General features: G+C 26.3%; 3 protein-coding genes across 4 annotated transcripts; 2 read left to right on the top strand and 1 right to left on the bottom strand.

The window, feature by feature from the left end:
- Positions 1-2,829: 2,829 nt before the first annotated feature.
- On the bottom strand, positions 2,830-19,945 carry aay (phosphoserine phosphatase). Of its 2 annotated transcripts, none has more exons than XM_089226084.1 (6): positions 19,679-19,945; positions 14,598-14,736; positions 12,120-12,254; positions 11,824-11,969; positions 3,418-3,579; positions 2,830-3,209 (listed from the first exon to the last, which is right to left on the bottom strand). In XM_089226084.1, exons 2-6 carry the CDS (start codon positions 14,729-14,731, stop codon positions 3,118-3,120), a joined length of 669 nt encoding a protein of 222 aa, XP_089082210.1. In that variant the 5' UTR covers positions 14,732-14,736; positions 19,679-19,945; the 3' UTR covers positions 2,830-3,117. The 2 variants fall into 2 exon arrangements, with proteins under 2 accessions (XP_089082210.1, XP_089082209.1); XM_089226083.1 differs by having other exon boundaries at positions 19,426-19,944.
- On the top strand, positions 4,974-8,489 carry LOC149055969 (uncharacterized). Its single transcript, XM_089226085.1, has 8 exons — positions 4,974-5,618; positions 6,395-6,638; positions 6,754-6,912; positions 6,972-7,159; positions 7,541-7,637; positions 7,732-8,003; positions 8,094-8,259; positions 8,333-8,489. The coding sequence occupies exons 1-8, from the start codon at positions 5,568-5,570 to the stop codon at positions 8,437-8,439; spliced, it is 1,284 nt and encodes a 427-aa protein (XP_089082211.1). The 5' UTR covers positions 4,974-5,567; the 3' UTR covers positions 8,440-8,489.
- Positions 8,792-10,762, top strand: LOC149055968 (uncharacterized). Its single transcript, XM_089226082.1, has one exon. It carries the CDS (start codon positions 8,825-8,827, stop codon positions 10,760-10,762), a length of 1,938 nt encoding a protein of 645 aa, XP_089082208.1. The 5' UTR covers positions 8,792-8,824.
- Positions 19,946-25,072: the final 5,127 nt, after the last annotated feature.

The following is a 25,072-nucleotide window of genomic DNA, read 5'->3' as shown; positions in this document are numbered from 1 at the left end:
CTAATCGGAAATAGGATTATTTTACTCTAGAAGATATGGAACCACAGAATAGATGAAATTTTCATCAAAAAATCTATATGTATTATGTACTCAAACGTATTATTTTTCTAAAAATATGGTGTACCTAAACGTATTATGGCCATGTATTATCGTACTGGCAGTAAACCGTTATACCACTGAACCGCTGTCGAATCATCCGTATACACTGTTGTCAAGCCGATTGTTGAAAATATTAAGATGTCAACGGCTTGCAATTGACAACAGTCAACGTGTTTACGAAAATCGTTCGTTCACTAGCCGTTTTAAAACTATTTAAGTTTATGCCGTGTACAGTATACTATTGTATGAGAATAAAATAAGTGCTCATTTAAACATCATATTAAAAGACCTACTCCTGGGGTCGTTAAACTTGTAAAATATATAATATAGTAGGTGCACATTATACAGTTATTTAGAAACATCTATATTGATTTTTTCAACCCTCGTAGCCCATTTAAACCGTAGTCGGACATTGCCGAAAACAGCATACTTAAATATATATATATATATTATACCTTCAAAAAGTCATTACCATTTGCTTTTAAACTTCACAACTTGGTATCGCAACTTGTCAACACACAATACGTATACACTATAAAAGTTTGCATTATTTATAACACGCATTTGACATATTATTATTATTGGTATACCTACATGGTACACTATATCTACACCATCATCGTTTCTTGACCTTTTTAGTGTCACGACCCCTAAAATAGGATAAAAATAAAGTCAGTCACCTCACAACCACTTTTTAATAAATATTAATTTTTAAGCTTAATTAGTAATTATGTCGTTACAAATATTTTATCACACATTTTATCTAACTAATCTATGGGTGGTCATAATGAGACAAATAACTACATAATATAACAAATAACGATTGTTACAGATAAACTTTTAAAATATGTTAAATAATCACAACCATCATTAATTTATTGTATATTTATTAAATTATTATCATTGAATTAAATTACTTAAATTAAAATAACCTTTTTTTCCTGATTAAAAACCAGGAACGGGTAACTGTTCATCACAATACTGCCACCCGTTCCTAAAAAAATTTAATAACCTACATAAGCATTTAATTATTTCTAACCAGTGTGCCAGTGTACCTAACCTATGTAATAGGAAGAGTTTAGTAGTAAACATTTTTTAAATATCATAAAAAAGGACATGGGGGATCTGACCCCCCACACACCCCTTGTATGCGCCTCTGTATTACAATGTACATAAACATAAATGTATGATTAATAATTTTAAATTCATTTTACAATACAATTTAACACGTCCATTTATTTAAAATACTTAAATTAGAAACAAAACTTTATCTTTAAATTTGATTTGAATTGATATATTTTTAAATTATAACATATTCAAAAGTAACGAGTGTATAAAATACTAATCACAAACATAAATTAAATAAACCATTTGTTGTAATGTTACACAGTATTATGTATTTGTACGATATATACATTGATACATTGTAAACTAAATAATTGTCCAAACATTTAAAAAATTATATTTGTACAACTAAAAACTTCAATAACTTTGACAATAATGAAGTGTATTGTGCGTTAAAAAATATTTCGAAATGAGTTAAAAAGAATGTTTACAAAATAGTAGGTATCAGTGTAAATACTCATCTAGATGTAGGTACAAAAAGAAATAGGAATTAATAAGCGTAATTACTAGCGAAAAAACCAAGAATGGAATTATTTTATGATACGGTGATATTAAGTACCTACATATAGAATACACTCCGTTTTCAAAACTGTTCTCACCTCATAAAGACGAATAAACTGCGCTGAATTACACCGTAAATTGATGACACTTGCTCATCAAATTCAAAATAATGTATCAACAACTGTGATGAGCGATACCCGTTTCCACCAAAAGTGTACTTTTCCCTTTTCCACCGAAAGTGTATCTTTCCCTTTTCCACCAATATCCGTTTCCACCAAATAAAATTAATTACCACGTTTTTACAAAAATAATTGTACACTACAATATTCTACGATTGAAAAAAAAATATCAACCAATTATATATATATATAAGTAAATACAATATATACATAACTAAATACACTAATATATCATTTTTTCAATCCAGCATTAGTATTTTAAATAAACTTATTACTGTATTAAAGATTTTAATATAATAATACAAATTATTTTGGTAAATTAACCGTAGTTAAATTATAGGTAGATCTCATTTGGTGGTAGCGGATATTAGTGGAAAAAGGAAAGATACACCTTTGGTGGAAACGGGTATTGGTGAAAAAGGGAATGGTCTACTTTTGGTGAAAACGTGTTACGCCCACTGTGGTGTACCCTTTATGGTCTACCTACAATGCCGTATAGTGATAATTTCATGATTAATATAATAAATTAAAATCTTCTAAAAATGTACCTGGACAAAAAATGAAAGTAAAATATTAATTTAATAATTACTATTTAGAAGAAAAAAAGTTACATAATATGTTAATATAATATATTATCTATTATAGCATAGAGTAGTCCTTATAATTGTTGATTTTTTTTTTCTCAATTTGATTGTGAACTATAATCACCAAATTTATTCAAAATAACTTTATTATAGTAAAATATGGATTCATTTTTTTTCTACATTTATATAAATAAGAACCAGTCTATTATTATATAATAAAGATTATAAATAAATATTTATTATTATAGTTATAGGTTAATGGTTATATAGAACTATAGAAGAACAAGATATTAAGAAGTAATTTATAAAATGTATGGTTTTTGATAAATAAAATACGCCTATAGATAAGTTTATATTTAATTAAATACATCTGTACTAGATGTTAGGTACAAATTATTCAATAAAAATATAAAACAATTACACAAGGTTCATATATAAAATATAAATATGTAAAATAATTAAGTATAACTGTTGTCTGTTGTGTTTGTTATCAATAAGTATTAATTATCCATAGTGAGTACAGCTGCTTCAGTGCTTGTCGTCTCATACATTTCTAGAGGTACAGAATTATTTAGACACAATACTTAATAGTTCGAATTATTATAACAAAAGTGAAGTCTTTTAAAAAATCACTGCAGAGTATTGATAAGCTCTTGAAAACTTTCAATGTACCATTTCGACTTCGCCTTTACTTCTTCTCGAACGACATTACCACCAAATCCTTAACATAATAATTTTACAATTAAATAAATAAATTTATAAATTGAGACAAATAATATTATTAGATAGAAATACAAAAAATACCATAGGAAAGCTTTAAAAATCTAGTAAGCAGTAATAAAAAGTATAAATCAAACATGAATATTGATGAGCCTGTGGTATTTTTTAATTTTCCTGTTTAATATAATATAACATTTTTAGAAATTTACCGATGAATGCGTCAGCGGGTGGAGATGCTTCTAAATCAGTAATTCCGTCTCCAATCATAAACAATTTCGTATAACCATATTTTTCTTTTAACATGTGTATTACTTCAGCTTTACCACCATTTTTTGACGTAGGTTCTTTTTCGTCAAATCCTGCATAGTCTCCTATACATATAAATATTATAAGTAAATATAATAAGTAGGTATATATGAGATGTATATAGGTTTACCTTCTTCGTCAAAAAATTATTATTCTATATAATAATCACAAAAATAGTATCTATTAAAGTATAATTCTGAATAATTTATTTGAGTAATATTAAATTTTACAAAAGTTTTTATTCCTACATATTTTACATGAATTAAGATCATAAAAAATGGTAAAGTGTAATATACATTGTAATTACTAATAACATACAACAGTATGAATCAGCTGTAGTTACATCAAATGAATCAACAAAGCAATAAATATAGTATATACTGATATACACTAATAGGTATTTAAAATCTTGAAACAGTTGGAATCCACGAAAGAGAATTTTAAAAACTTAACATTTAAAAATGTAAAATACAATAGGTGAACAACAATAATCAATATAAAAACAAAATAAATATAATGAATAAAAAACTATGAAAATACTACACAAAATATATTTAGTTAAACTTTATATGCAAAGTGTATTTTATTTAAAAATGTTAAATTTTCAATATTACCCGAAAAATATTGAAAACAAAAATACATTTCGTATTTTAGATTCTGAGCGGAGCGATGAATGTATTGATTTTACTATGATGTGTGTTTTTTTTTTGTGTCTGCATCACGTTTTTGGGCAGTAAAAGTGCTTCGATTTTTGACTTCAATACCTCGTTTGATCAGAAAGTGAATCTAGTTGGTCGAAGGGGGGTCAAAAGTGAAAAATTCTTAATACTTTTCTAAATAATCGAGAAAAACAAACTAAAAATTAAGGGAAAAACGGGAAATTTTACGCACAATCATTTTTCGACAAAATCGATTTTGGTTTTTGATGTAATTTTAAAACAAATGACCAGATACATGAAATTTTAACCGAATGTTTATAAAAGTATATTCTATCCACTACGCAATTTTCAAAAATTTTCGACTTAAGTTGAACTATTCATAGGCATTTGAAATTTTCGATCATTATTAGTTTTTTTTAAATTAATATTGATAAAAATTTATTTGTTGGGCAGAAAAGCTTGAAAATTTAATACAAGGCTTCTAACACATTGTAACAATAGCAGTTAAAAAATATTAAAAATACATATGCACGATTTTTTTTTATAAGCATTCAAAGTTTGAATTTTGACAACATATGTAAAAAACACGAAAATTCACAAATTATTTCAAACTAGAAATTCATGACAAATTGTTTTTTTAAATCTAAGATTTGAAAATTTTTAATAATCTATAATATATCCTAGACAGATAAACCGTCTTCGCTCAGAATCGTTTTCGTATACAAATACAATGATATAATATCATTGGATTCAAATTTAATTCCATCCATTACAGTAAGCCACTTGTAACCTAGGTTACAAATCGTTGCCGCTATGTTAAGTTTCGATCACATAAAAATATTACGAAGTATCAATAATGCAATATTGTAAAATTATTCCATAAAAATAATATCTAATGTATCATAAAGTAACATTATTTAAATATTTTAAGCGTCATACGCATGTAATGCTACAAATGAACATTCGTGAAATGTTCATTTATTATTGTATTGAAATAATCTTGTTTACGCGTTAACATGCAATTATAATATTATTATTACTTTATTAATAATTTTAAAAATATACCCAAATAGTTTTATCTCATTGTTATAAGCAATATAGCATTGTATTTCTATTTCCGATTTCGGGAAAGCTGAACCCACATGACGCGCAACGGACGGCGCAAACAGCGCACTGTGTAGTGTACTAGTGTGCGGATATTATGAAAGTAATATTACACTACATATTATTATAAACATAAAATTCGTAATCATAACCCATGTGACATTGTGACCGTTTAAGTTTTCATTTGTTTTTTTCCGAGTTTCTCTTGTTTGAAATTGTTCAGTTATTGTTTTTCTCTTTCATTCTGGTTATTTTCATTTTACCTATACTTCACGTCTATACGGAAAGAAATGGATTACCAAAATAGCTGTGAATACTCAACTTCTGCAATTAATAGAAAGGTAATTAATAATTATACACCTATTTTGCATTTTAGTCTCAATGTGGTCATCAAAAAGTAAGTAATATAATTTTTTTTTTCGTATAAATGGTTGTAAACTTGTAACTTTATTAAATAGGTAGGTTTATAGACAGTGTTGGGAAGTAGGTAACTTAAGTAACAAGTTACTATAACGAAATTACTTTTTTATTAATTTTCTGGTAATTGAATTGCATTTTATTGTAAGTAATTTATATGTGATTTAAGTTACTCTTTTGAAGTAATTATTACTTAATTATTCATTACTTTATTTGGTTTAATACTTTAATATAGGTACTAGGTATAACCTATGCACTAAAACGCGATCTAAAATTAGTGACTGTAATTTTTAATATGCACTTTTTTTAAAAATAAATTTGAAAGTGTGAAGAAATAACTAAATGTGTAGCAAAATGAGTATTTGTTAATAATTTCATATTGTTGGTTGTCATTATTTAATATATTTTAGTTTATGTATTGTCGTATTGAACACATGTGATATTTGCTCCAGTGATATTTTTGAAAAAAAGTAACTTTTATTGTAATTGAGTTACTTTTTAAACTCAAAATAAATGTAACTTGACCAATTAAAAAAAAAAAAGTGACTTAAAAATAATTTAGTTACAATTTTGAAGAGGAATTAGTAATGTAATTTAATTATTAAAAAACAGTAACTTCCCCAATACTGTTTATAGATAGGTACACACATAAATATTTATAATTAATTAATAATTATTCATTTTCCATACATTTTCATAGACACTAACGTCACTAACCAAAAAACGTTGGGTGATAGCTACATTTCCTGACAGTCAGGAGTATAGTGTCATACCAACTAATTGGGTTTTAAAAACTGTTGATGGACATGGCAATGCAATAGTAAAATGTATGTGGCCACCTGCTACATTACATGTTACAAGTGATGTACTAAAAGAGGCTATGGAACCATTAGATGATTGGAATACTTACAGAATAAAATTATTTGAAAATGGAAAAGAGTATAGTATGTATCTATTATATATCTAAAATTTTAAAGTATTAATGAAAATAAACCTACAAAAAAAAGGCTAGCATAGATACCTACCTAAATTTACTATATTTACATAAACAATTTGTAGGTGATTTTGGTAAAGCATGGTATAGGCATGGCGCATTAACTGAAGAATCAGCATCCGAAATTGAACAGCAACATTTAAATAAAAAAAATAAAAACAAAAGATTGTATGGTCAGTCATCATCAATGATGTGTGGAGATTCTGATACTTCTAGTGATGAAGGTAAACAATTCATTAATTTTTTTTACCTAATAGCTTACTTATTTTATTTTTAATTATAGGTATTAACATTATTCAACAGAAAAAAATAAATAAAGGTCCACAAATTGGTATGACAGAACAAACTGTTGTTAATAACATTTCTGAGCCTCAGTTTACTGAATTAAATAATATCAATTTAAGTCCTTCCACAAGCTCAGAGAATGTATCGTTGAATATGGCAATATCTCGCAGTTTTAACATACCTGAGGTAAATAAATTTAACGTCATTTTTAGTTACTTAAATAATAACAGCTAATAAAAGATTAAAAATTTTAATTTTTAAAAAATAATTCTTAACATTCATAAATACTAACATTTTTTGTAATAGAATTTCCTTAGAATTTCTAAATTAATTATTTTTAGTTACCTAGGTACTTACCTATTCATTTTTTTTAAAATGTTTAACTCATTCTGATTTAATCCTAAATTATTTAAGTATTAGGTTTAGGTAGGTATGTTATTTAATTAACATTGCATTTTAAGCTATTATAGGTATGTGATGATAAAAATATAATTCATGTTTCATTTAATTTTTACCATAAATTTCATTAGTCATCTATTTAAAATAGTATTTTTGTTGTAAACTTAGAGTAGCAGTGCATTACCTCAACAAACTCAAATTAGCCCAATACCACATTCGGTATACAAATTAAATTCAGTGGATTGTTTGGACAAAACTCAACCAGGTTTAATGAAATATAATAATTCTTATGAATATTTTCCCTTGTTTATATTGCACTTAAACATTTTATTTCATATTTTTATATTTACTATTTATAGAAATCATTCAGATAGATAAATCAAATACAATTATGGAATTATTAAATGTAATTTATATGGAGCAAATTCAAAGTCGAATTAAGTATGACCATTTATTGTCTAAACTTAATAATATTGAAAGAGCTGTTAATAAAATTGGATTAATTAATAACGCTTCAACTGTATTACCCAATTTCGATGACAATTTTATGTCAAATTGGCCCATGAACAATGAGAAAATGTTTCAACATGTTTCAAACTGTTTGTTGGACGATTCATTTGTTTCATTAGTGGCACGTATATTGTTATAATAATAATAATATAAATCATTAATTTAAATTCATACCAAAATACCTAATTTTAATTCTATTTAAAAACTTCAGGAACATTTTTTTATATCTATTGGTGGGAACGCAGTTAAAGATAACGTAAAGAGAGTTCTTGCAAAATCTTTTACTGATGAGTTTGCCATACGTTGTTCATGGACAGGAAGAGGAAAAGATATTTCTACTAAATTATGTGATTCTAAAATTGTAGTTGTATTAAAAAGTAAATAAACTTATAAATAGTTATTTTTTTACATTTAACTTCAATATTTTTAAATTTATAATTATTATTACAGGGTGTATAAAGAAAGGCCAAAAAGATTATAGTGATGCTTTATTTGAGTCAATTTTAGCTGATTGGTTCCGTTATGCTACAACAAGATACAAAAGATCATTAGAATAATATTTCTATCTTTTTTAATAATAACTATTTTATTAAAATTAATATTTTATGCACAGTGTTCAAAAATTTTACATGAATCTAAAGTAGTTAACAAAAGTATAAAGACTTATAATTTATATTAATTAATAATTATATATAAAAGCTTAATTATGTTGGTATTTATGAAATAAATGTCAAATGTTTGATTGAAAGTAGAATATGTTTTAGTTTTTGTTTGGGATCTATTTTGTTAAGTACCTATTTACACTATTTCTAGAAAAAGAGAAGGAAAGAGCTTTGTCAAATAACAAGTCGTCACTTGAGGAGAATTATTCAAACTGAGCAAGATAGATGCATAACCAATTTAAGGTCCTCTCTGCAACAACCTACTTCCACGATTAATACAATGCCAGAAATTACAACTTCTCCTGTACAAAATGAAATTTCAAGTAACACATTGATATCTGATGATATCCCAAGTTTATTAACTTGTACTGATGATATTAATAATAGTGAAGAACCTTTAATTGATAATTTAATACCTGAAATAATTGTCAATAATTTTGACAGTACTATTTCAAATGATCAAATGGGTATATGTGATAAATTAAGAAATTGGAATGTAGAGTTTAATGTTTCTCATAATTGTTTAAACAAATTATTAAATATCTTAAAAAGTGAGGGTCTGAATGTTCCTAAAGATGGTAGAACGTTAATGAATACACCCAAAAAACATAACATTTTGTCTATGAAACCTGGCGCTTATGTACACTTTGATATTAACCAAATTATAAGTTCTTTATTACATAGGCATGAATTTGATTTATCTGACATTACTGATTTAAAATTAGGTGTAAATGTGGATGGTTTACCGATATCAAAGAGTTCAAAAAGCCAATTTTGGCCAATTTTAATTAGTATTTGTAATGTCCCAGTTTTATCGAGATACGTTTTACCCGTAGGTATTTATCATGGTTTAAAAAAACCTGATTCATCAGACGATTTTTTAAATTATTTTTTAAGTGATATTTTAAATATCATACAATTAGGTATTCAAATAAATGGCAAGGTATTTAATGTTACAATAGGACATATTGTGTGTGATGCACCAGCTAAATCATATTTGCTAAATGTTAAAGGTTTTAACGCATATTTCGGATGTAATTCGTGCTCTGATGAAGGTACATATATTGATGGTAGAATGGCTTTTTTGTCCATGGATTCTTCTTTAAGAACAAATGAAAGTTTTAGAAATAAAACAAATGAGTATTACCATAAAGGACCTAGTGTACTTGAAAAATTACCAATTAATATAACAGATGATGTGCCACTTGACAATATGCATTGTACATATATTGGGGTGATGAAAAAACTTATTGAATTTTGGGTGAAAGGAAAAAAAGATGTACGGTTATTGGATGTAGCAAAAAATGACATTAATGATAGTATTTTAAATTTAAAAGCTTATGTTCCATCTGAGTTTTCTAGACTTCCTAGGTTACTTGACGATTTTTATTTTTGGAAGGCTACAGAATTAAGATGTTTTTTATTATACTATGGGCATATTGTTTTAAAGGGAAAGTTAAAGAAAAAGTTTTATGTACATTTTTTGCATTTGGTTACTGCTATAAGAATCCTTGTTACAGCTGAAACATGTATTTCTTTAAATGAAACAGCCAAAATATTACTTGACACTTTTGTAAATGATTATGCTGCTCTATACGGTCAAAAGTTTATTAATTACAATGTTCATAGCTTAATACATCTACCATTTTTTGTTCTTAAACATGGCCCACTGGAATCTTTTAGTTGTTTTAAGTATGAAAACTACTTGCAAGAAATAAAAAAATTTATGAAATGTTCAAGGTTTCCTTTACAAGAAGTTTCTAATAGAATTTATGAAAAATTAGACCAAATTAGAAATACTCCAGAATCTAAATATCCTAAATTGTCTAAAGAATTACATAAAACCCACCATTTATTGAGTGACAGAGTTTATGAAAAAGTGGTTTTGGAAAATTTTTCAACCATAAATATAAATACCATAAATAATAATTTCATCATGTTGAAAAATAATGATTTGGTGTTTGTTGAACAAATTTTAATGACTTCAAACAATGAAATCAAATTTCTTGTCAAAAAATGTAACAGCTTTTCATCTTTTTTTAATCTACTTAATTTTTCATCCAAAGATATTGGCTCATATATCATAAATCTTCAATTTTTAAGTACACCTCATCTTATCCAAGTAAATGATTTTAAATGTAAGTGTTTTTATATTCAAATATCAGAGAATAAAGCAGTAGTTATCACTCTTTGTCATAATTTAGATATACCACAATAATTAAAACAAAATTTTTAATGTGATTTAAAATATTTGATAAACTCCTCATGATAAATGAATTATATTTATTGAAATTATTAATTATTGTTTTTTGTTTATTAGAATTAAGGAATGTAAATATTTAATGAATATAATGTAGGTAGATATCTAATCAATTTGGATTAAATATATTTTATATTATTTTATATATTATGTATTGCAATACCTATGTACAAATATGTTATTAATTTGTATTATTTTAAATGTAAATGTTTTATAAAATATTAAGTTTGCTATAATATTATAAAAATTATTTTAAGTTAATTAACATTTTAGTTAGATTACCTTTGTGCCACATAGACGTTAATTAATTCATATTTTTTTTATGTATAACATAAAATTATAGAAATGTATATTTAATAAAAAAAAAATTGTTTTGAAGTCAAATAAAACACTTGGTTATATTAATTTGTTTTTTAATTTTAAATAAAATGTGTATTCCTTTTCATATTTGATAAAAGTATAAAAATAATATTATGATACCTTAAAAGAATAAGCTATGAATTATGTAGGTATTATTGTAATGTTTTATTTATATTAATATTCTAAAATATATTTAGAATACGATTGAAAAGGTTTAAAATTATTTGATAACGTTTATTGAATGTTTTTTGGGAACAATCATTGAATGTTATTTGGTAACAATCAATGGATGTTATTTGTAACGTGCTTGGAATATTACCAGATTACTTGTATGGAATGATATACAGTAATATGCATGGAACATTGGGATAAAGCATTGTATTCATATTACGAATGAAGTTACTTTCTCGGGACATAAGCAGTTCCGTGCACATTGCAATCACACAAATGTAACTTAAAGTGTAACATTACAAGTTATAAATTAATATTGTAAAAACATCGTAAAAATATTCCATTGCACAGTGGGCTACTGTACGGCAGAGCGACATCCACGACTTACCCGCCTTTTTTTAAAATCTAATTAGACTAAATTATTTATTATTTTTTTTGCGCTATTCATATTTAAACAATATATTATTATATGTGCATATTAATCTCACCATCTAAAAAGAACTTTAATTTATTGGCATAGATGTGTTGTAATGGAATGCTTAGTTTGATAGCTATTGGTCCAATGAGGCCACGGAACCCGCCAGATATCAAGTACACGGGAATATTCTTCTGTTGCAATAATCCAACAAGTTCCCTAGATGATAAAAATTATCATTTAATACTCAATAAATGATTAACTTTAAAGTGGCTAATCAAAACTAATCGTAGAAATTGTATGAAAAAAAAATACGCCTAAACCAAACAATTATTTATTTATTTTACATATTTAATTGATTCAATTTACTTAATTCCCGGAGTTAAATTAAACGGGCGGTCTTTGATGAAACTTTGAATTTGTTTCAGTGATGGTTTGATTATCTGAAGTCGAGCCGACAGTGCTTCTCTGAAGTCCATCTTGCCTGACATTGCACTGTTTGTTCTGAAACACAAAATTCATATTAATATTACTAGACATACAAATATAATATAATATATATATTTTTACAACAGATTATCCATATTTTACTGTGGTATCATATAATGATGTAACTTAAAAAATGTCAATGTTTATAATTCAAAAATGCGGACATAATGAGAAATTTACCTAAAACATAGTTAACATAACATAGATTGTTTAATCACCCAACAAACATATAGTATATACAGTAGAATCTCGATTATCCGAACTTATTGGGACCGCACCTAGTTCGGATACGCAAAAGTTCGAAAATTGGAAATTAAAAAAAAAAAAATTAGAATTACATATGTATTAACTATTTATTATTTTTATAATTAAATATTTATTATTGTTATTAATATTTTATTAGAATTACATACATTACATTATCAGAAACATTATCATACATTATAAGAAATAGGTACATTACATTTATTTTATTTACATATGTATGTATTTAGTTATGATAAATTCGATAACCGGCCGACCGGCCGGATATGAATTTTCATGTTCGGATAACAGAACGTTCGGATACGCTAATTATAGTTCGGATAATAGAGGGTTCGTATAACGGAGGTTCGGATAATCGAGGTTCTACTGTACCATATTAAATATTTAATCAAAATAAGGGTTTTTTTTATTATTATTATTACTAAACCATTACAATAATATGTACTTATATAAAAAAAATTACTCAAATAAAATAACAAGAACTAAAATATGCTATTTATTATTTATATTCATGATTATTGATTACGGATGAATGATGATTATTAATAAATTAATTGTTAAATACAATAATTTATTATTTTAACGCAGGATCACTTAATTGAGATTTTGTCATGATTAATATAAAATACTCGAATATAATTTTGCATTTACACGTGTACAAAATTATACAACGATGTAAAGTTTTATTATCCGTACCTATACACGAAAGCGGTTAATAAGAATGTATGTCATCTTTAAGTATACTCTTACCCAACTTGCCCCGACTTAAGTGATATTGTATCTTACATCTACGTTTTTTCAATGATGAATAAGTAAATACATTTAAAATTGAAAATAAACTGACGGTTTTTTAAACATTACGGCAGATATTAATGTGTCATACATACCTATTTCTTATATTTTTGCTTCACAGCCATTATAACATATAAAACCTATTACGTTGAAACATTAAAATTGTAAAGTTATGAAAACAGTGATAATTATAAACAATCTTAGACAATTTAATATAGGTGATCTAAGATATTTTAGAAATGTAATATTTGAACGAACCTGTATATAGTTAGGTACCTACCTATAAAATACTATGAACGAAAGTGCTAAGATCTGCCTTTTAAAAGTATTAATAATAATTCAAATTAATGATGAAACCCAAAACTTTTATGTGGCTTCTTGACCTTGGAACATTAAGGTACCTCTAATTTTTAAATGGCTTATCACGTAGATAGGCTTATTATTAATTAATTTGATGTAATTTATTTTGTAGTATATATTATCATCGTATTATTTTTAAGGACATGTATGTAACAAATTAATTAATCATCTACCCGATAAACAACGATATAGATACCTAATTATCAAATTAAATTTGAATCAATTAATAGTAATCAAACCTAATTTTATAATAAAATATTAATATACGCAAATAAATGAAAAACTTAACATATTTTGAATACATACCTATATAACAATGATGATTAATAAGTGCAAGAGTTGAGATTGATTATATACCATTGGCAACCGTTAATATTTAATATTAAATATATTATACAACTCCACAATATTATTTCATTTAAAAAAGCGTAAAAATAATTATAATATGGTACCCAATATTCATTATTATGGTACCTATACTACCTGGCACATTAAATTTTATAATAAGGAGATTGAAACCGAATGTCTGTATTTAACGCGTCATGCTCGACATATTTCAACGAACCAATTATTCCAGACTTCTAGCTAAGCGATAACAACTCTAAAAACAGATGTAAATTTGTCGTAAAGTCTACTTAGACTTCCCGCATATTTGAATTAAATTTCTTAAAAAAATTAAATAATATGACATTTTTTAATTTCTACATTTTAAATTTTGCTTCTTAGGATTTAAGGGGATAAAATCAGTGATAAGAAATAAACGATTTTAATTAGACTTCACGAAAAATTCAATTTCTTTCTGAATTCTTATCACTTCACTAAATCACTCAGTACGTAAAATCGGAAATAAATAACAGGAAAATTCCTATATTGCGCATGAATAAAAATAAAAATAAAAATAATTTTTTTTAAATTAAGAATTTGAATAAACAATAATCATACAGTTTTTGAACTTCCAATCCTTTATTGCAATATTTAGCAACTTCGTCAATTGCTTCCTCTTGTATAACTGTTGAATCCACGTCGAAACAAACTGCATCTGCATTGCGCCAAAGATCTTTTATTGTGTCAGTCATAATGCCTATAAATAAAAAAAACTTAATCCATTAAACAAGATTATACACTTAGGTATATAAATTTAAGTTCTTGTCACGCCTGAACAGAAAGTTTAATTTTCGATACTGGTTAAAGCGTTGGAAAATTTACATTATTTTATCCTAATCAGATTAATTCTGATTAAAAAATAGTAAGTAGGAACATAATCAAGTTAGTGAATTAAAACTATTAAAACTTATAAAAATTATAATTGTTAATTTATATAAGCACTAAACAATGTAGTATTAAGTAGGTACTAGATTATATCTATACTTTATTCGGTTCGCAATACTCATTTAATACTATTGTACCTACAGTCGATAGCTAGGTACCTATATAAAAAGCAAAATTTAATTTTTTCAGTTCTACATGACAAACATTTTAATGAGGGTAATTTCTAGTTCAAATACTTTATTCCAGCATCACATAATATAAGTTACAACCATTATAATTTATAACTAATTAAAAATGATTTCGGTTCCAAAGCAAGTAGATTTAGTATTAATTAATATGTACGTGAATGAATATTGTCAGATTGACGACAGAAAATGATTATTTATTTTCAGACCAGTTTAACAAATCGGAGACAATTAATTTACCATTGTAGACTTTACAGCCATGCAATATAAAACTATCTTTTTATATAACTAAATTTTTATAATAGTTATAATTGTTCAAACCAGGACATTATATTATTTATACATAAGCGATATCTATTGATAAATAAAAATAGCTGATATTTGGTACTAGGTAGATATAATACTATACAATACCTTTATCCTATACCTAGTATTGCAATTGTAATTAGTAAACATTCAGTGTAGACATTATTTAAAATATAAGTACATATATACAAGGGAAGAGAATCCCTAAAATCACGATTTATATTTTCATTAACTTGAATGTATGCGGTATACCTAAGTACCCAACCAATATTATCAATCATATATATAAATATATTAGAACCTAGAAATCCTAGTTGAATATACATATTCTATGACTAATTTTAATTTTAGCGATATCTATTAATTTATAATTTAATTAATAAAATAATAATATGTTTAAATAATTATGCCGTACGAACATCGTCTGTCGCCTGATGGTCATTACATCGACCATTTATTAATTATCACTGAAACATGCTACAGTATAAATCAATATAATGTTTATTTAACCTTGATAGTGATAAAAAAAAATGTGTATTAATAAGAGGTTGTAGAATTTAATTTAGTCGTTAAATTTAGATGTATAATTAACAATTACACATCGGACTGCAAACTGAAAGTTCAACGTTTGAAAAATACATAATATACCTAACTGTTAAGTTAACGAGACAAGAATAAACTATGTATCAAAATTAATATGGCATAACAATAAAATCATAATATTTTCAATCACTCAAATACTCATGTTTTCCAAACAAAGTCAAAGCTTTCATTTTGGAGACAAATAGTGGCGTGCCTAGAAATTATCAATGGGGATATTACTCGTATAAGTAGTAATACATTTTACAATAATTTTTTGCTAATAATTAATACAAGTATTAAGTAACGACTCTTAAACAGCTCTTAACTAACAAGTTGTTTTCTGTAGGTCAGCAAAAAAAGACGATGTGGGGATTAACTCCTAACCTCCTCCTCTCGAACACGTCACTGAAGACAAACTTAGTTAATGTTAAATATCGAATTTGATTGAAACATCGAATCAATAGTACATCGAAAACTAATTTGCGTGTCCTACATATGTATATATTCAACATGAAAATATATAAATATATCATTATATTTAGGTAACTATATTTTGTACAATAACGGATTTATAGTGTTTTCGGATACAACGACTATTGAATATTGATAATAAAATCATTCTACCCTCAAATATTCTGAGATTCTGACTTTAATTGCGTGTGTACTGTATATAGTATGTACCTACCAGATGAATATACAAAATTCAAACAATGTTTAACAAGCAGACATTTTAAGCTAACATAAATTATACAAAACATAAATGATTCATTATTACTATTTGTATTCTAAATAAATGAACGATACACAATGGTATTCATTTTTTATTTCTTTGGTGTATAGTGACAAATTATAGATTTCAACATGTTAGAGACATCTATACAATATTGTAAGGTGAATATGGAATAGGTATAATATATTAATATTATTTTGTTATACGATTTGCATTTTTTTTATTAATAACACTTGAAAATATAATACAAAAAATTAACCAATATGTAATACCTAATATATTATAAGAACTTTAATACTTTTCGCTTTCTTCCGACACAATAATTGTGTTCTCACATGTACGGCTCGGATATTCACCCATAATCTGCTACCTCCCCATTCTTAAAATATGCTATATTCCTCAATTCTTCCTCACCGACACAATCATTACTCAGCATAAGCGTGCGTAGGTATTCTTGGCAGGGGAGGCAATACCTTAGCTAAGGAGGTCCAGACTCCAATCCCCCCACCCGATTTTCCCCAATTGGTAGGTATAATATTATATTTTGGTGTAGAGGAAAATCTCGCAGGGGAGGCAGCCGCCTCCCCTGCCTCCCACGTGCGCACGCTTATGTTACTCAGTATATTTTGTTTGATTGTCATTCCACTTTTTGTGTTTTAAATGAAATTTTTTAAAGCTTATATAAATAAAAAAAAAATGGTTTTAATAAATTATTCAAGTTAGTAGATATAACTTTATAATTCCATATATATAGGTATTATGATTAGTTTCAAGCTTATGTCCTATATAATTGTTAAAGCACATTCATATATTCATTATCTTAAGTCAATACCAACAACTACACAAATAAATGATAAATTATAATCTATTCATATTAATTCAAAATATATTTTATCTCGAACTAGTATTTAAAAAAATATGCATATAATAAGTATAAACGAAATAATATAAACATAAGCTAAATATAGGTACAATTATAAAAACAATATCATTTGTATAAGTATTGGACAATTTTAAGAATATCTTATTCAGAGTAATAATAGGTACATATTAGGGTACATATATCAATGATGATATCTATTAACTATTAGAAGTTTTAAAATTTAACTATTTTTACACATCCCTTTTTGAGAGAACTTTGGAACTAGTATCACTGAGTTTTCATAATTTTAAATACCTACGCATACTTATAAATATCACATATCTGTATGTGTATATAGGTACACTGCGACTACACACACGTGTATTATAAATATTTATAATTCATAATTTTACATGATACTCCAGCAGTCCGGCTATATGAGTTAGGTTTAATAATCCTCAACAATGTCTCAATATGTATAAAGTGTACCTATAAACGTTTCTAAAATGTAGATAATACTTTAAGACGTATAGGTACCTAACATAGACGTAAGTGTCGTTGTCCACATGTGTATGTCCGTAGGTTTTCAACAGTTTAAAATTTAAATATTTCCTATAGACTATAGTACAGATAAGTGATAATAACATGCGTAAATATTGAATATACCTACAAGATTGCACCGAATACGAGAATAAAACGAAATACATCAATACTCTCAATAGTCAATACCATATTATTATGCATTATAGTATTATACATTTATACATTATACTACATGTAAAACCTGCACACGCCACATTGCAGGTCATAGGGTGTCTTCCCTTGTTTACCTTCGTTACTTATATAGTTATATCCTTACAAACTCGCTTATTTACATACTCCTCGACCCGTTTTATAAACTGACTAATAAAAGCTTTTTATTGAACAATGTAGAATTAAAATTAAATAGTTTAAAGCAACGCGGTTCTAAGACTTTTATAAAACACGGACCCCCATAAGAAAAAAGTTTTTAGAAATCGAGAACCCTCAAACTAATATTCTATCAAATAATTTTTTCCGTTAAAATATCTCATATTATTAACTATCATAATCAATATTTTAATATTTATAATGCTACGGACTAGTTTAAGAACTACAGGTTTTAAGCATAAAATAATAAATATTTATAAAAAGAGGTCTAAAAATTGGCAAGTTAAATCAGGTAACTACGAAACCCGAAAAAAAAGATTCCAATATCACAGTGTTATATGCAGAATGTTTTTAATATTCACTAAATTAATTAATATTGTTTAAGTAACACAATTCTACTATACTTATTTGTCATTGACCAATTAATATACACTTTTAAGTGTTCGAATATTTTTAACAGTTTAGTTAGTATATTATAATATGATATCGTGTTAACCACACGATTTACATCAAAAATTATGACAATAAAGTAGTAAATTAATTATGTCTCTTCACATCAGTAATTAAATTCTAACATCAAAAGAAATTCGGTAGTGTGATATTATATTATAGTTTATAGGTACACCGAACTATAACATCTAACCACATACCTACGTAAGTACTTTAGTAAATTTGTAAAGACAAAAAAACGTGTTGTGCTTGTTTATCAAATCGTTTTGTACTATAATACCTGCTTAAGTGCACATAACATAAACTAAAATTTAATACTCAAAACCTACGTCTCATTTGTTTTCTCAAAAAATTAAAAATTGAATTATAACGCGCACGTACACTATTATACTTATCATTTATCATTCATCAATATACAATAAAAAACAAAATCATAACGCATAACTCATAGAATTTAAAAAAATAAAATCATCTTACAGGTTCGCAATATTCGGCAGCTGCGTGTGTACGGGCGGTGGTCGTTTACGGTGTGGTGTGCGCGTTATTTGGTATATATTTGTATGTGATATTACGGCACAACCGACGGGCCTGTGTAGTTTGTTACTACAGACAAGTGACGACAGGTATGGCGTATACGATTGAGTGTTGACAAAATAATATGTCGAAAACGATTACGATTAGTAAAAACCTGACTCCACGGGTAGAAAAAAATAATATTAACGTGTACTACCTGTTAAACGCAAACGACGTTGCACGTGTAGGATTGCTGCACGCGGTACTGCCTCGAAAACGTTTGGTTTGCGTGGTCCACGGTAGTAGTGGTTAGTCGAAGTCGGTCGGGCGGCTAAAGTGTCGTGGTGGGACTAGGCAATCATGGTTTCGTCGTGTTTTCGCCGTTTTCGGTGTACCTAATCGATTTCGGAATAAAAAATATCAAACGACACGATTCCGTAAATCGTAATCGGTTGCGGCGGCAACTGCTGCCGTGAACGATCGTCTGCCAAACGGGTGGGGCGGATGAGAGGCGACCGCGCTCGAACGGAATTCGAGAACACTCGTTCCGAATCGCGTCGGATCGACAGCGTAACGAGGTCGAGTTCAAGACGCCGGCAGATTTCGTCCCGAATCACACACACGGCGGATCCCGCATTCCCGCATTCCCGCGCAGTCACCATGAGGACTGGCAGGTGAAGTGGGCGCTAGTTGGAATAGGTGCCATTTATGAGATGGCATAATAATAATAGTAATATGTAATATTTTTGTACAATATTAACGCCTATAACGCTATAGGTATTAATATAATATTATTCTGAGTGTAAGTTAATAACGTAGTCACGTATTAATATACGTAGTAATTGTACCTAGGTATTAAACAAAACTGCAGATACTATGGTTATGAAATCATAGACTTAAAAAAGGAGATTCTTTAAAATGTAAACACTCATAATCTTGAAAAGAATTAGGTATCGTTTTTAGAAATATTTGAGGAAGTAATTTAAAAGCAAAATAATATTTTTTACTATTTTTATTCGTTTGTTTTTAATTTTTTTAATTATTGCAAACATTTTTAATTTAAATTTTCGTACTCCGAAGAATTATAATTTTTGAGAATTTTAATAAATGAAGAAAGGAATAAAACAAAAATTGCTAATCTGTATGAAACTATCTTCTATTTTTATTGATTTAAAAATATAGTCAATTACATTGATTGATGAATTAAATCTATTTGTAATTTCTCCTTAAGTATTATAAGCCACGCGGTGAGCACGCATCATTGTGTGGGTAAATTTATATTATATTTATACAACAATGGATAGTCATTTAGATAAAGAACATTGTTATAAAAAATGTGCTACGTAAAATTATACATTTGAATTATTGGTAACCTGAAACAAATTTATACATCTAGTTGGTCTTTTTTACAATTGCGTAAAACAACTACCTATGCAAATATTTAATACTTGAAGTCATTTGCCCTATATGCCCTATAGTAATAACTAATAAGCATTTAAAATGACGACAAGCATCCCAATAAACCAACATTTATAATTGGGTAGGTACCACATCCTTTTGCACACTAAATAGGTACTAATTTATTTAAAAAATAATAAGTTGTAACTTATTATCTAATCGTTAAAAATTTTATCTTTTAACATTGAAATTCTTAAGAAAATATTCAATTTTTAAATAAGAATTTTTAAAAAAAAATATAGTAATTATATATTAAAAGAAAATAAGAAATTTTTCTCATAAATTTTATTTTGTCAAAATTTAGTATAAAAAAATTTCATAACGCTAAATCCGTTTGTTAATAGTTGTTAAATGCGCCTACTACATGGTGAGCAGTATTTCGAACGCTACTATAAAATCTATAATATATATAGAATATATTATAATATATAAGAATTAATACCTATATTATATAGATAGCTATATATATTTAGTCGTCGGTTAAAACGGAAAAAAAAAAAGATAGCTATATATACAGGCTATATATAGGCTATATAAACATATATTATACTTACTGCAGCATACTTACACCATATAGACGTCACGTCATTATGTAAAGGCACTTGACCACTGGATAGTAAAGCATATAAAATAGGGTCTACTTCTGTTATACTAATTTACTATGAAATAGGTAAATAATAAATATAGACTTCTTGAAACAGTTTACAAAAAAATCTTTGCACATTTAATAAAAGCAGTAAAGACACTCATTAAATTTATAAACAAAACTGATCTTTGTCTACTAACTTTATGGTATAAATTAAATTTTGTTTATTATAACATTTTCATTGATTCTATAAATATTCTAAAAAAAAAAATGTTTATAAATAAATATGCAAACCAAAAAAAGTGTGTTCCTTTATATATTAAAAGAAGGTTTATTAGAAAACATTGTTGCAATGAATAAACCGTAACTCAAAAACAATCAACGGTAAAATTTAGATCTTTACCATTATTAATTAACAATAAAATATATTGTATAATATCATTCATTCATTCAGTAATTTATTATTTATCATTAAGTATTACATATTTATTTCACATAAACACTCAAGATGACGACACATTGCAATTATTATACACATCATGAATGATGAAGGCTTCTAAATCCCGTGTTTGATTAAATACGCTGATAAAAAAAAAGTTATATAATTAACTACTGGGTCAAACTGTCAAAATGATATTATAATACATACAACTATATTGATATATTTAAATTAGAAAAAACTATTGAAATGACAAAGGTAGAGTCACATTAGTTATACACAAAAACCTAGCGCAAAATAACTTTTTCATGCGATAGGTTATAATTAGGCATTAGACATATTACAAATTATAATAGATACTGTTTAAAACCCGACTAGCCATGTTCAAAACTTTCCGTGGATTTACTCTATTTTAATTTACATAATAGATTTTTAACACAGTCATATAGAATACAGTATTAAAATTATATTCAATCATAATATTTTCTCGCATTTTTATCTTTAGAAAGGTGAAGCAATTTTTTAAATTGGTAACTAATAACAAATTTCTGATTTCTTATTCATCCATGCTAAATTGTATAACCAATAGCTATCAGCAACCCCATAATAAACTAAAAAATGTTTGTTATTATTATATATTTATATCTATTATAGCTGACCCGGCAAACGTTGTTTTGCCATATAAATTATTTCAAATGAGTATATTGGAAGTAAAAAAAAAAAGCGGGTAAGTCGTGGATGTCGCTCTGCTGTACAGTAGGTTACTGTAATGGATGGGATTAAATTTGATTGCAATGATAGCCGATAGGTATCATTGTATACGAAAAACGATTCTGAACGGAGATGATTTGTCAGTATAGGATACATTATATTTAAATATTGTCATATATTCTATTTTGAAACAAATATTTTATTTTTCAATTGAGACGCATTTTGCATAAGGCATGGTTAATCAATTAGTGTAGTTATCATAATTCATAATACCTTATATTATCATAGATATACATATACCTGTTTTGAGGATAAATCGTTATCATTACGCGATTTCATACAAAAGTAAAACTCAAACGCTCAAAACATTTTTCCAATAATTACGCTTCAAATTTTCTCTATAGCTAATTGAAGCAAAACTTATGGAAAACTTAGTGTTGAATTTTATAACCTTAGATAAAAATACAAACAATATTATGAATTTTGAACTACAAAATAATTTGCAAATATTCATGGTTTTGACGAATTAATGTCAATATTTGAAATTTAAATGCTTATAAAAATTTAATTTGCAAATTCCTGTGGACATTTTTTTTGTGATAAAGATCGAAAAACTTGTAAGGAATCTTATATTAAATTTTTAAATCTTAGTTTAAACAAGAAAATTTTTTATGAATTTCTAGCTTAAAATAATTTGTGAATTTTTGTGATTTTTACGTAATTTGTCAAAATTCAAACTTTGAATGCTTATAAAAAAAATTGCAACTATGAATTTCTTTTATATTTCAACTTTTATTGTAATAATATGTTAAGAGAGCCTTGTATTAAATTTTCAAGGTTTTCTACCTAAAAAATAAATTTTTATCGATTTTAATTTAAAAAAAAACTAATAATGATTGAAAATTGCATATACCTATGAATAGTTCAACTTAAGTCAATTTATTTTTTAAATTTCATGGTGGATAGAACATAGGTATTTATATAAACATTCGGTGAAAATTTCATGTATCAATGGTCATTCGTTTTAAAGTTACATAAAAAATCAAAATCGATTTTGTCGAAAACTGATTGTACGTAAAATTTACCTGTTTTTCCGTTAATTTTTATAGTTTGTTTATCCCGATTATTTAGAAAAATATTAAGAATTTTTTACTTTTGATCCCCCAAAGTATCAACTAGATTCACTTTCTGATTTAACAAGGTACTGAAGTTAAAAGTCGAAGCATTTTTACTGCCCCAAAACGTAATGACAAAACACAAAAAAAAAAAATATTCATGGTTTTGACGAATTTTTGTCAATATTTGAACTTCAAATGCTAATAAAATAAAATTGTGCATATGCATTCTTATAATTTTTTATTCACTATAAGAATAACTTATGAGGAACTTTGTATTAAATTTTCAAGTATTTTTATAGGGCCAAAAAAATTTTATCGACACTTCAAAAAAATGTTTTCAGACCAATTGAAAATTTCAGTCGTCTATAAATCACTCAAAAAAGTTCAAAATATTTTGAAAATTAAATCATATAAAGAAAATGCCAATCTAAATAACTGGTAAAATTTTCAAGTATCTACGACTCATATTTTTTAATAATAACAAATATTTAAAACCGTTTCAGGATAAATCGTTATCGTTACGCTATTTCATAAAAATTTAAAATTCAAACGTACTTAAAATTTTTCCTATAATGCTGCTTCGAGTTTTCTCTATAGCTACTTGAAGGAAAACTTATTGAAAACTTAGTGTTGTATTTTTAATCCTTAGTTATAAACACAACAAATTTTATGATTTTTCAACTTCAAAATTACTTGCAAATTTTCGCGTTTTCGACAATTTCGTAAAAATTTGAAATATAAACGCTTATAAAAAATAATTGTGACTAACGATTTATAATTTTTTTTAGCTACAATAAGAATAATTCATAAGAAACCTTGTATTAAATTTTCAAGTTTTTTTGGTCATCCAAAATTTTTTTACGGACACTTCAAAAAAAAATTCTCATAAAAATCGAAAATTTCAGTTGTCTATTAATAACTCAAAAAAAGTCAAAATTTTTTGAAAATTAAACTGTATATATATAACACTAACATTAACATTTGGTGAAAATTTCAAGTATTTACAGTGATTAATTTTTGAACTACAACTATATAAAAATATCGATTTGGTCGAAAACTGGTTTTGCGTAAAAATTCCCGTTTTTCCGTCATTTTTTTTTTTTGTTATTCTCGATTTTTTTTGAAAACTGTTGGAAAATGTTTACTTTTGACCTCTATAATGCACCAAGGATATTCACTTTTACATCGGAAACCACCCCCAAAGTTTTAAATTGAAGCATTATTTCGACTAAAAAAACACACACATCATTGTAAAATCAATACATTCATCACTTCGTTCAGAATCTAAAAAACCAAAAG

Source organism: Diuraphis noxia, unplaced genomic scaffold (assembly GCF_037042655.1).
Source record: "Diuraphis noxia isolate RWA-SAM2 unplaced genomic scaffold, SU_Dnox_SAM2 contig0004, whole genome shotgun sequence".
Lineage (NCBI taxonomy): Eukaryota > Metazoa > Arthropoda > Insecta > Hemiptera > Aphididae > Diuraphis > Diuraphis noxia.
Note: the sequence above shows the minus strand (reverse complement) of the source record. Positions and strands in the feature narration are given on the sequence as shown.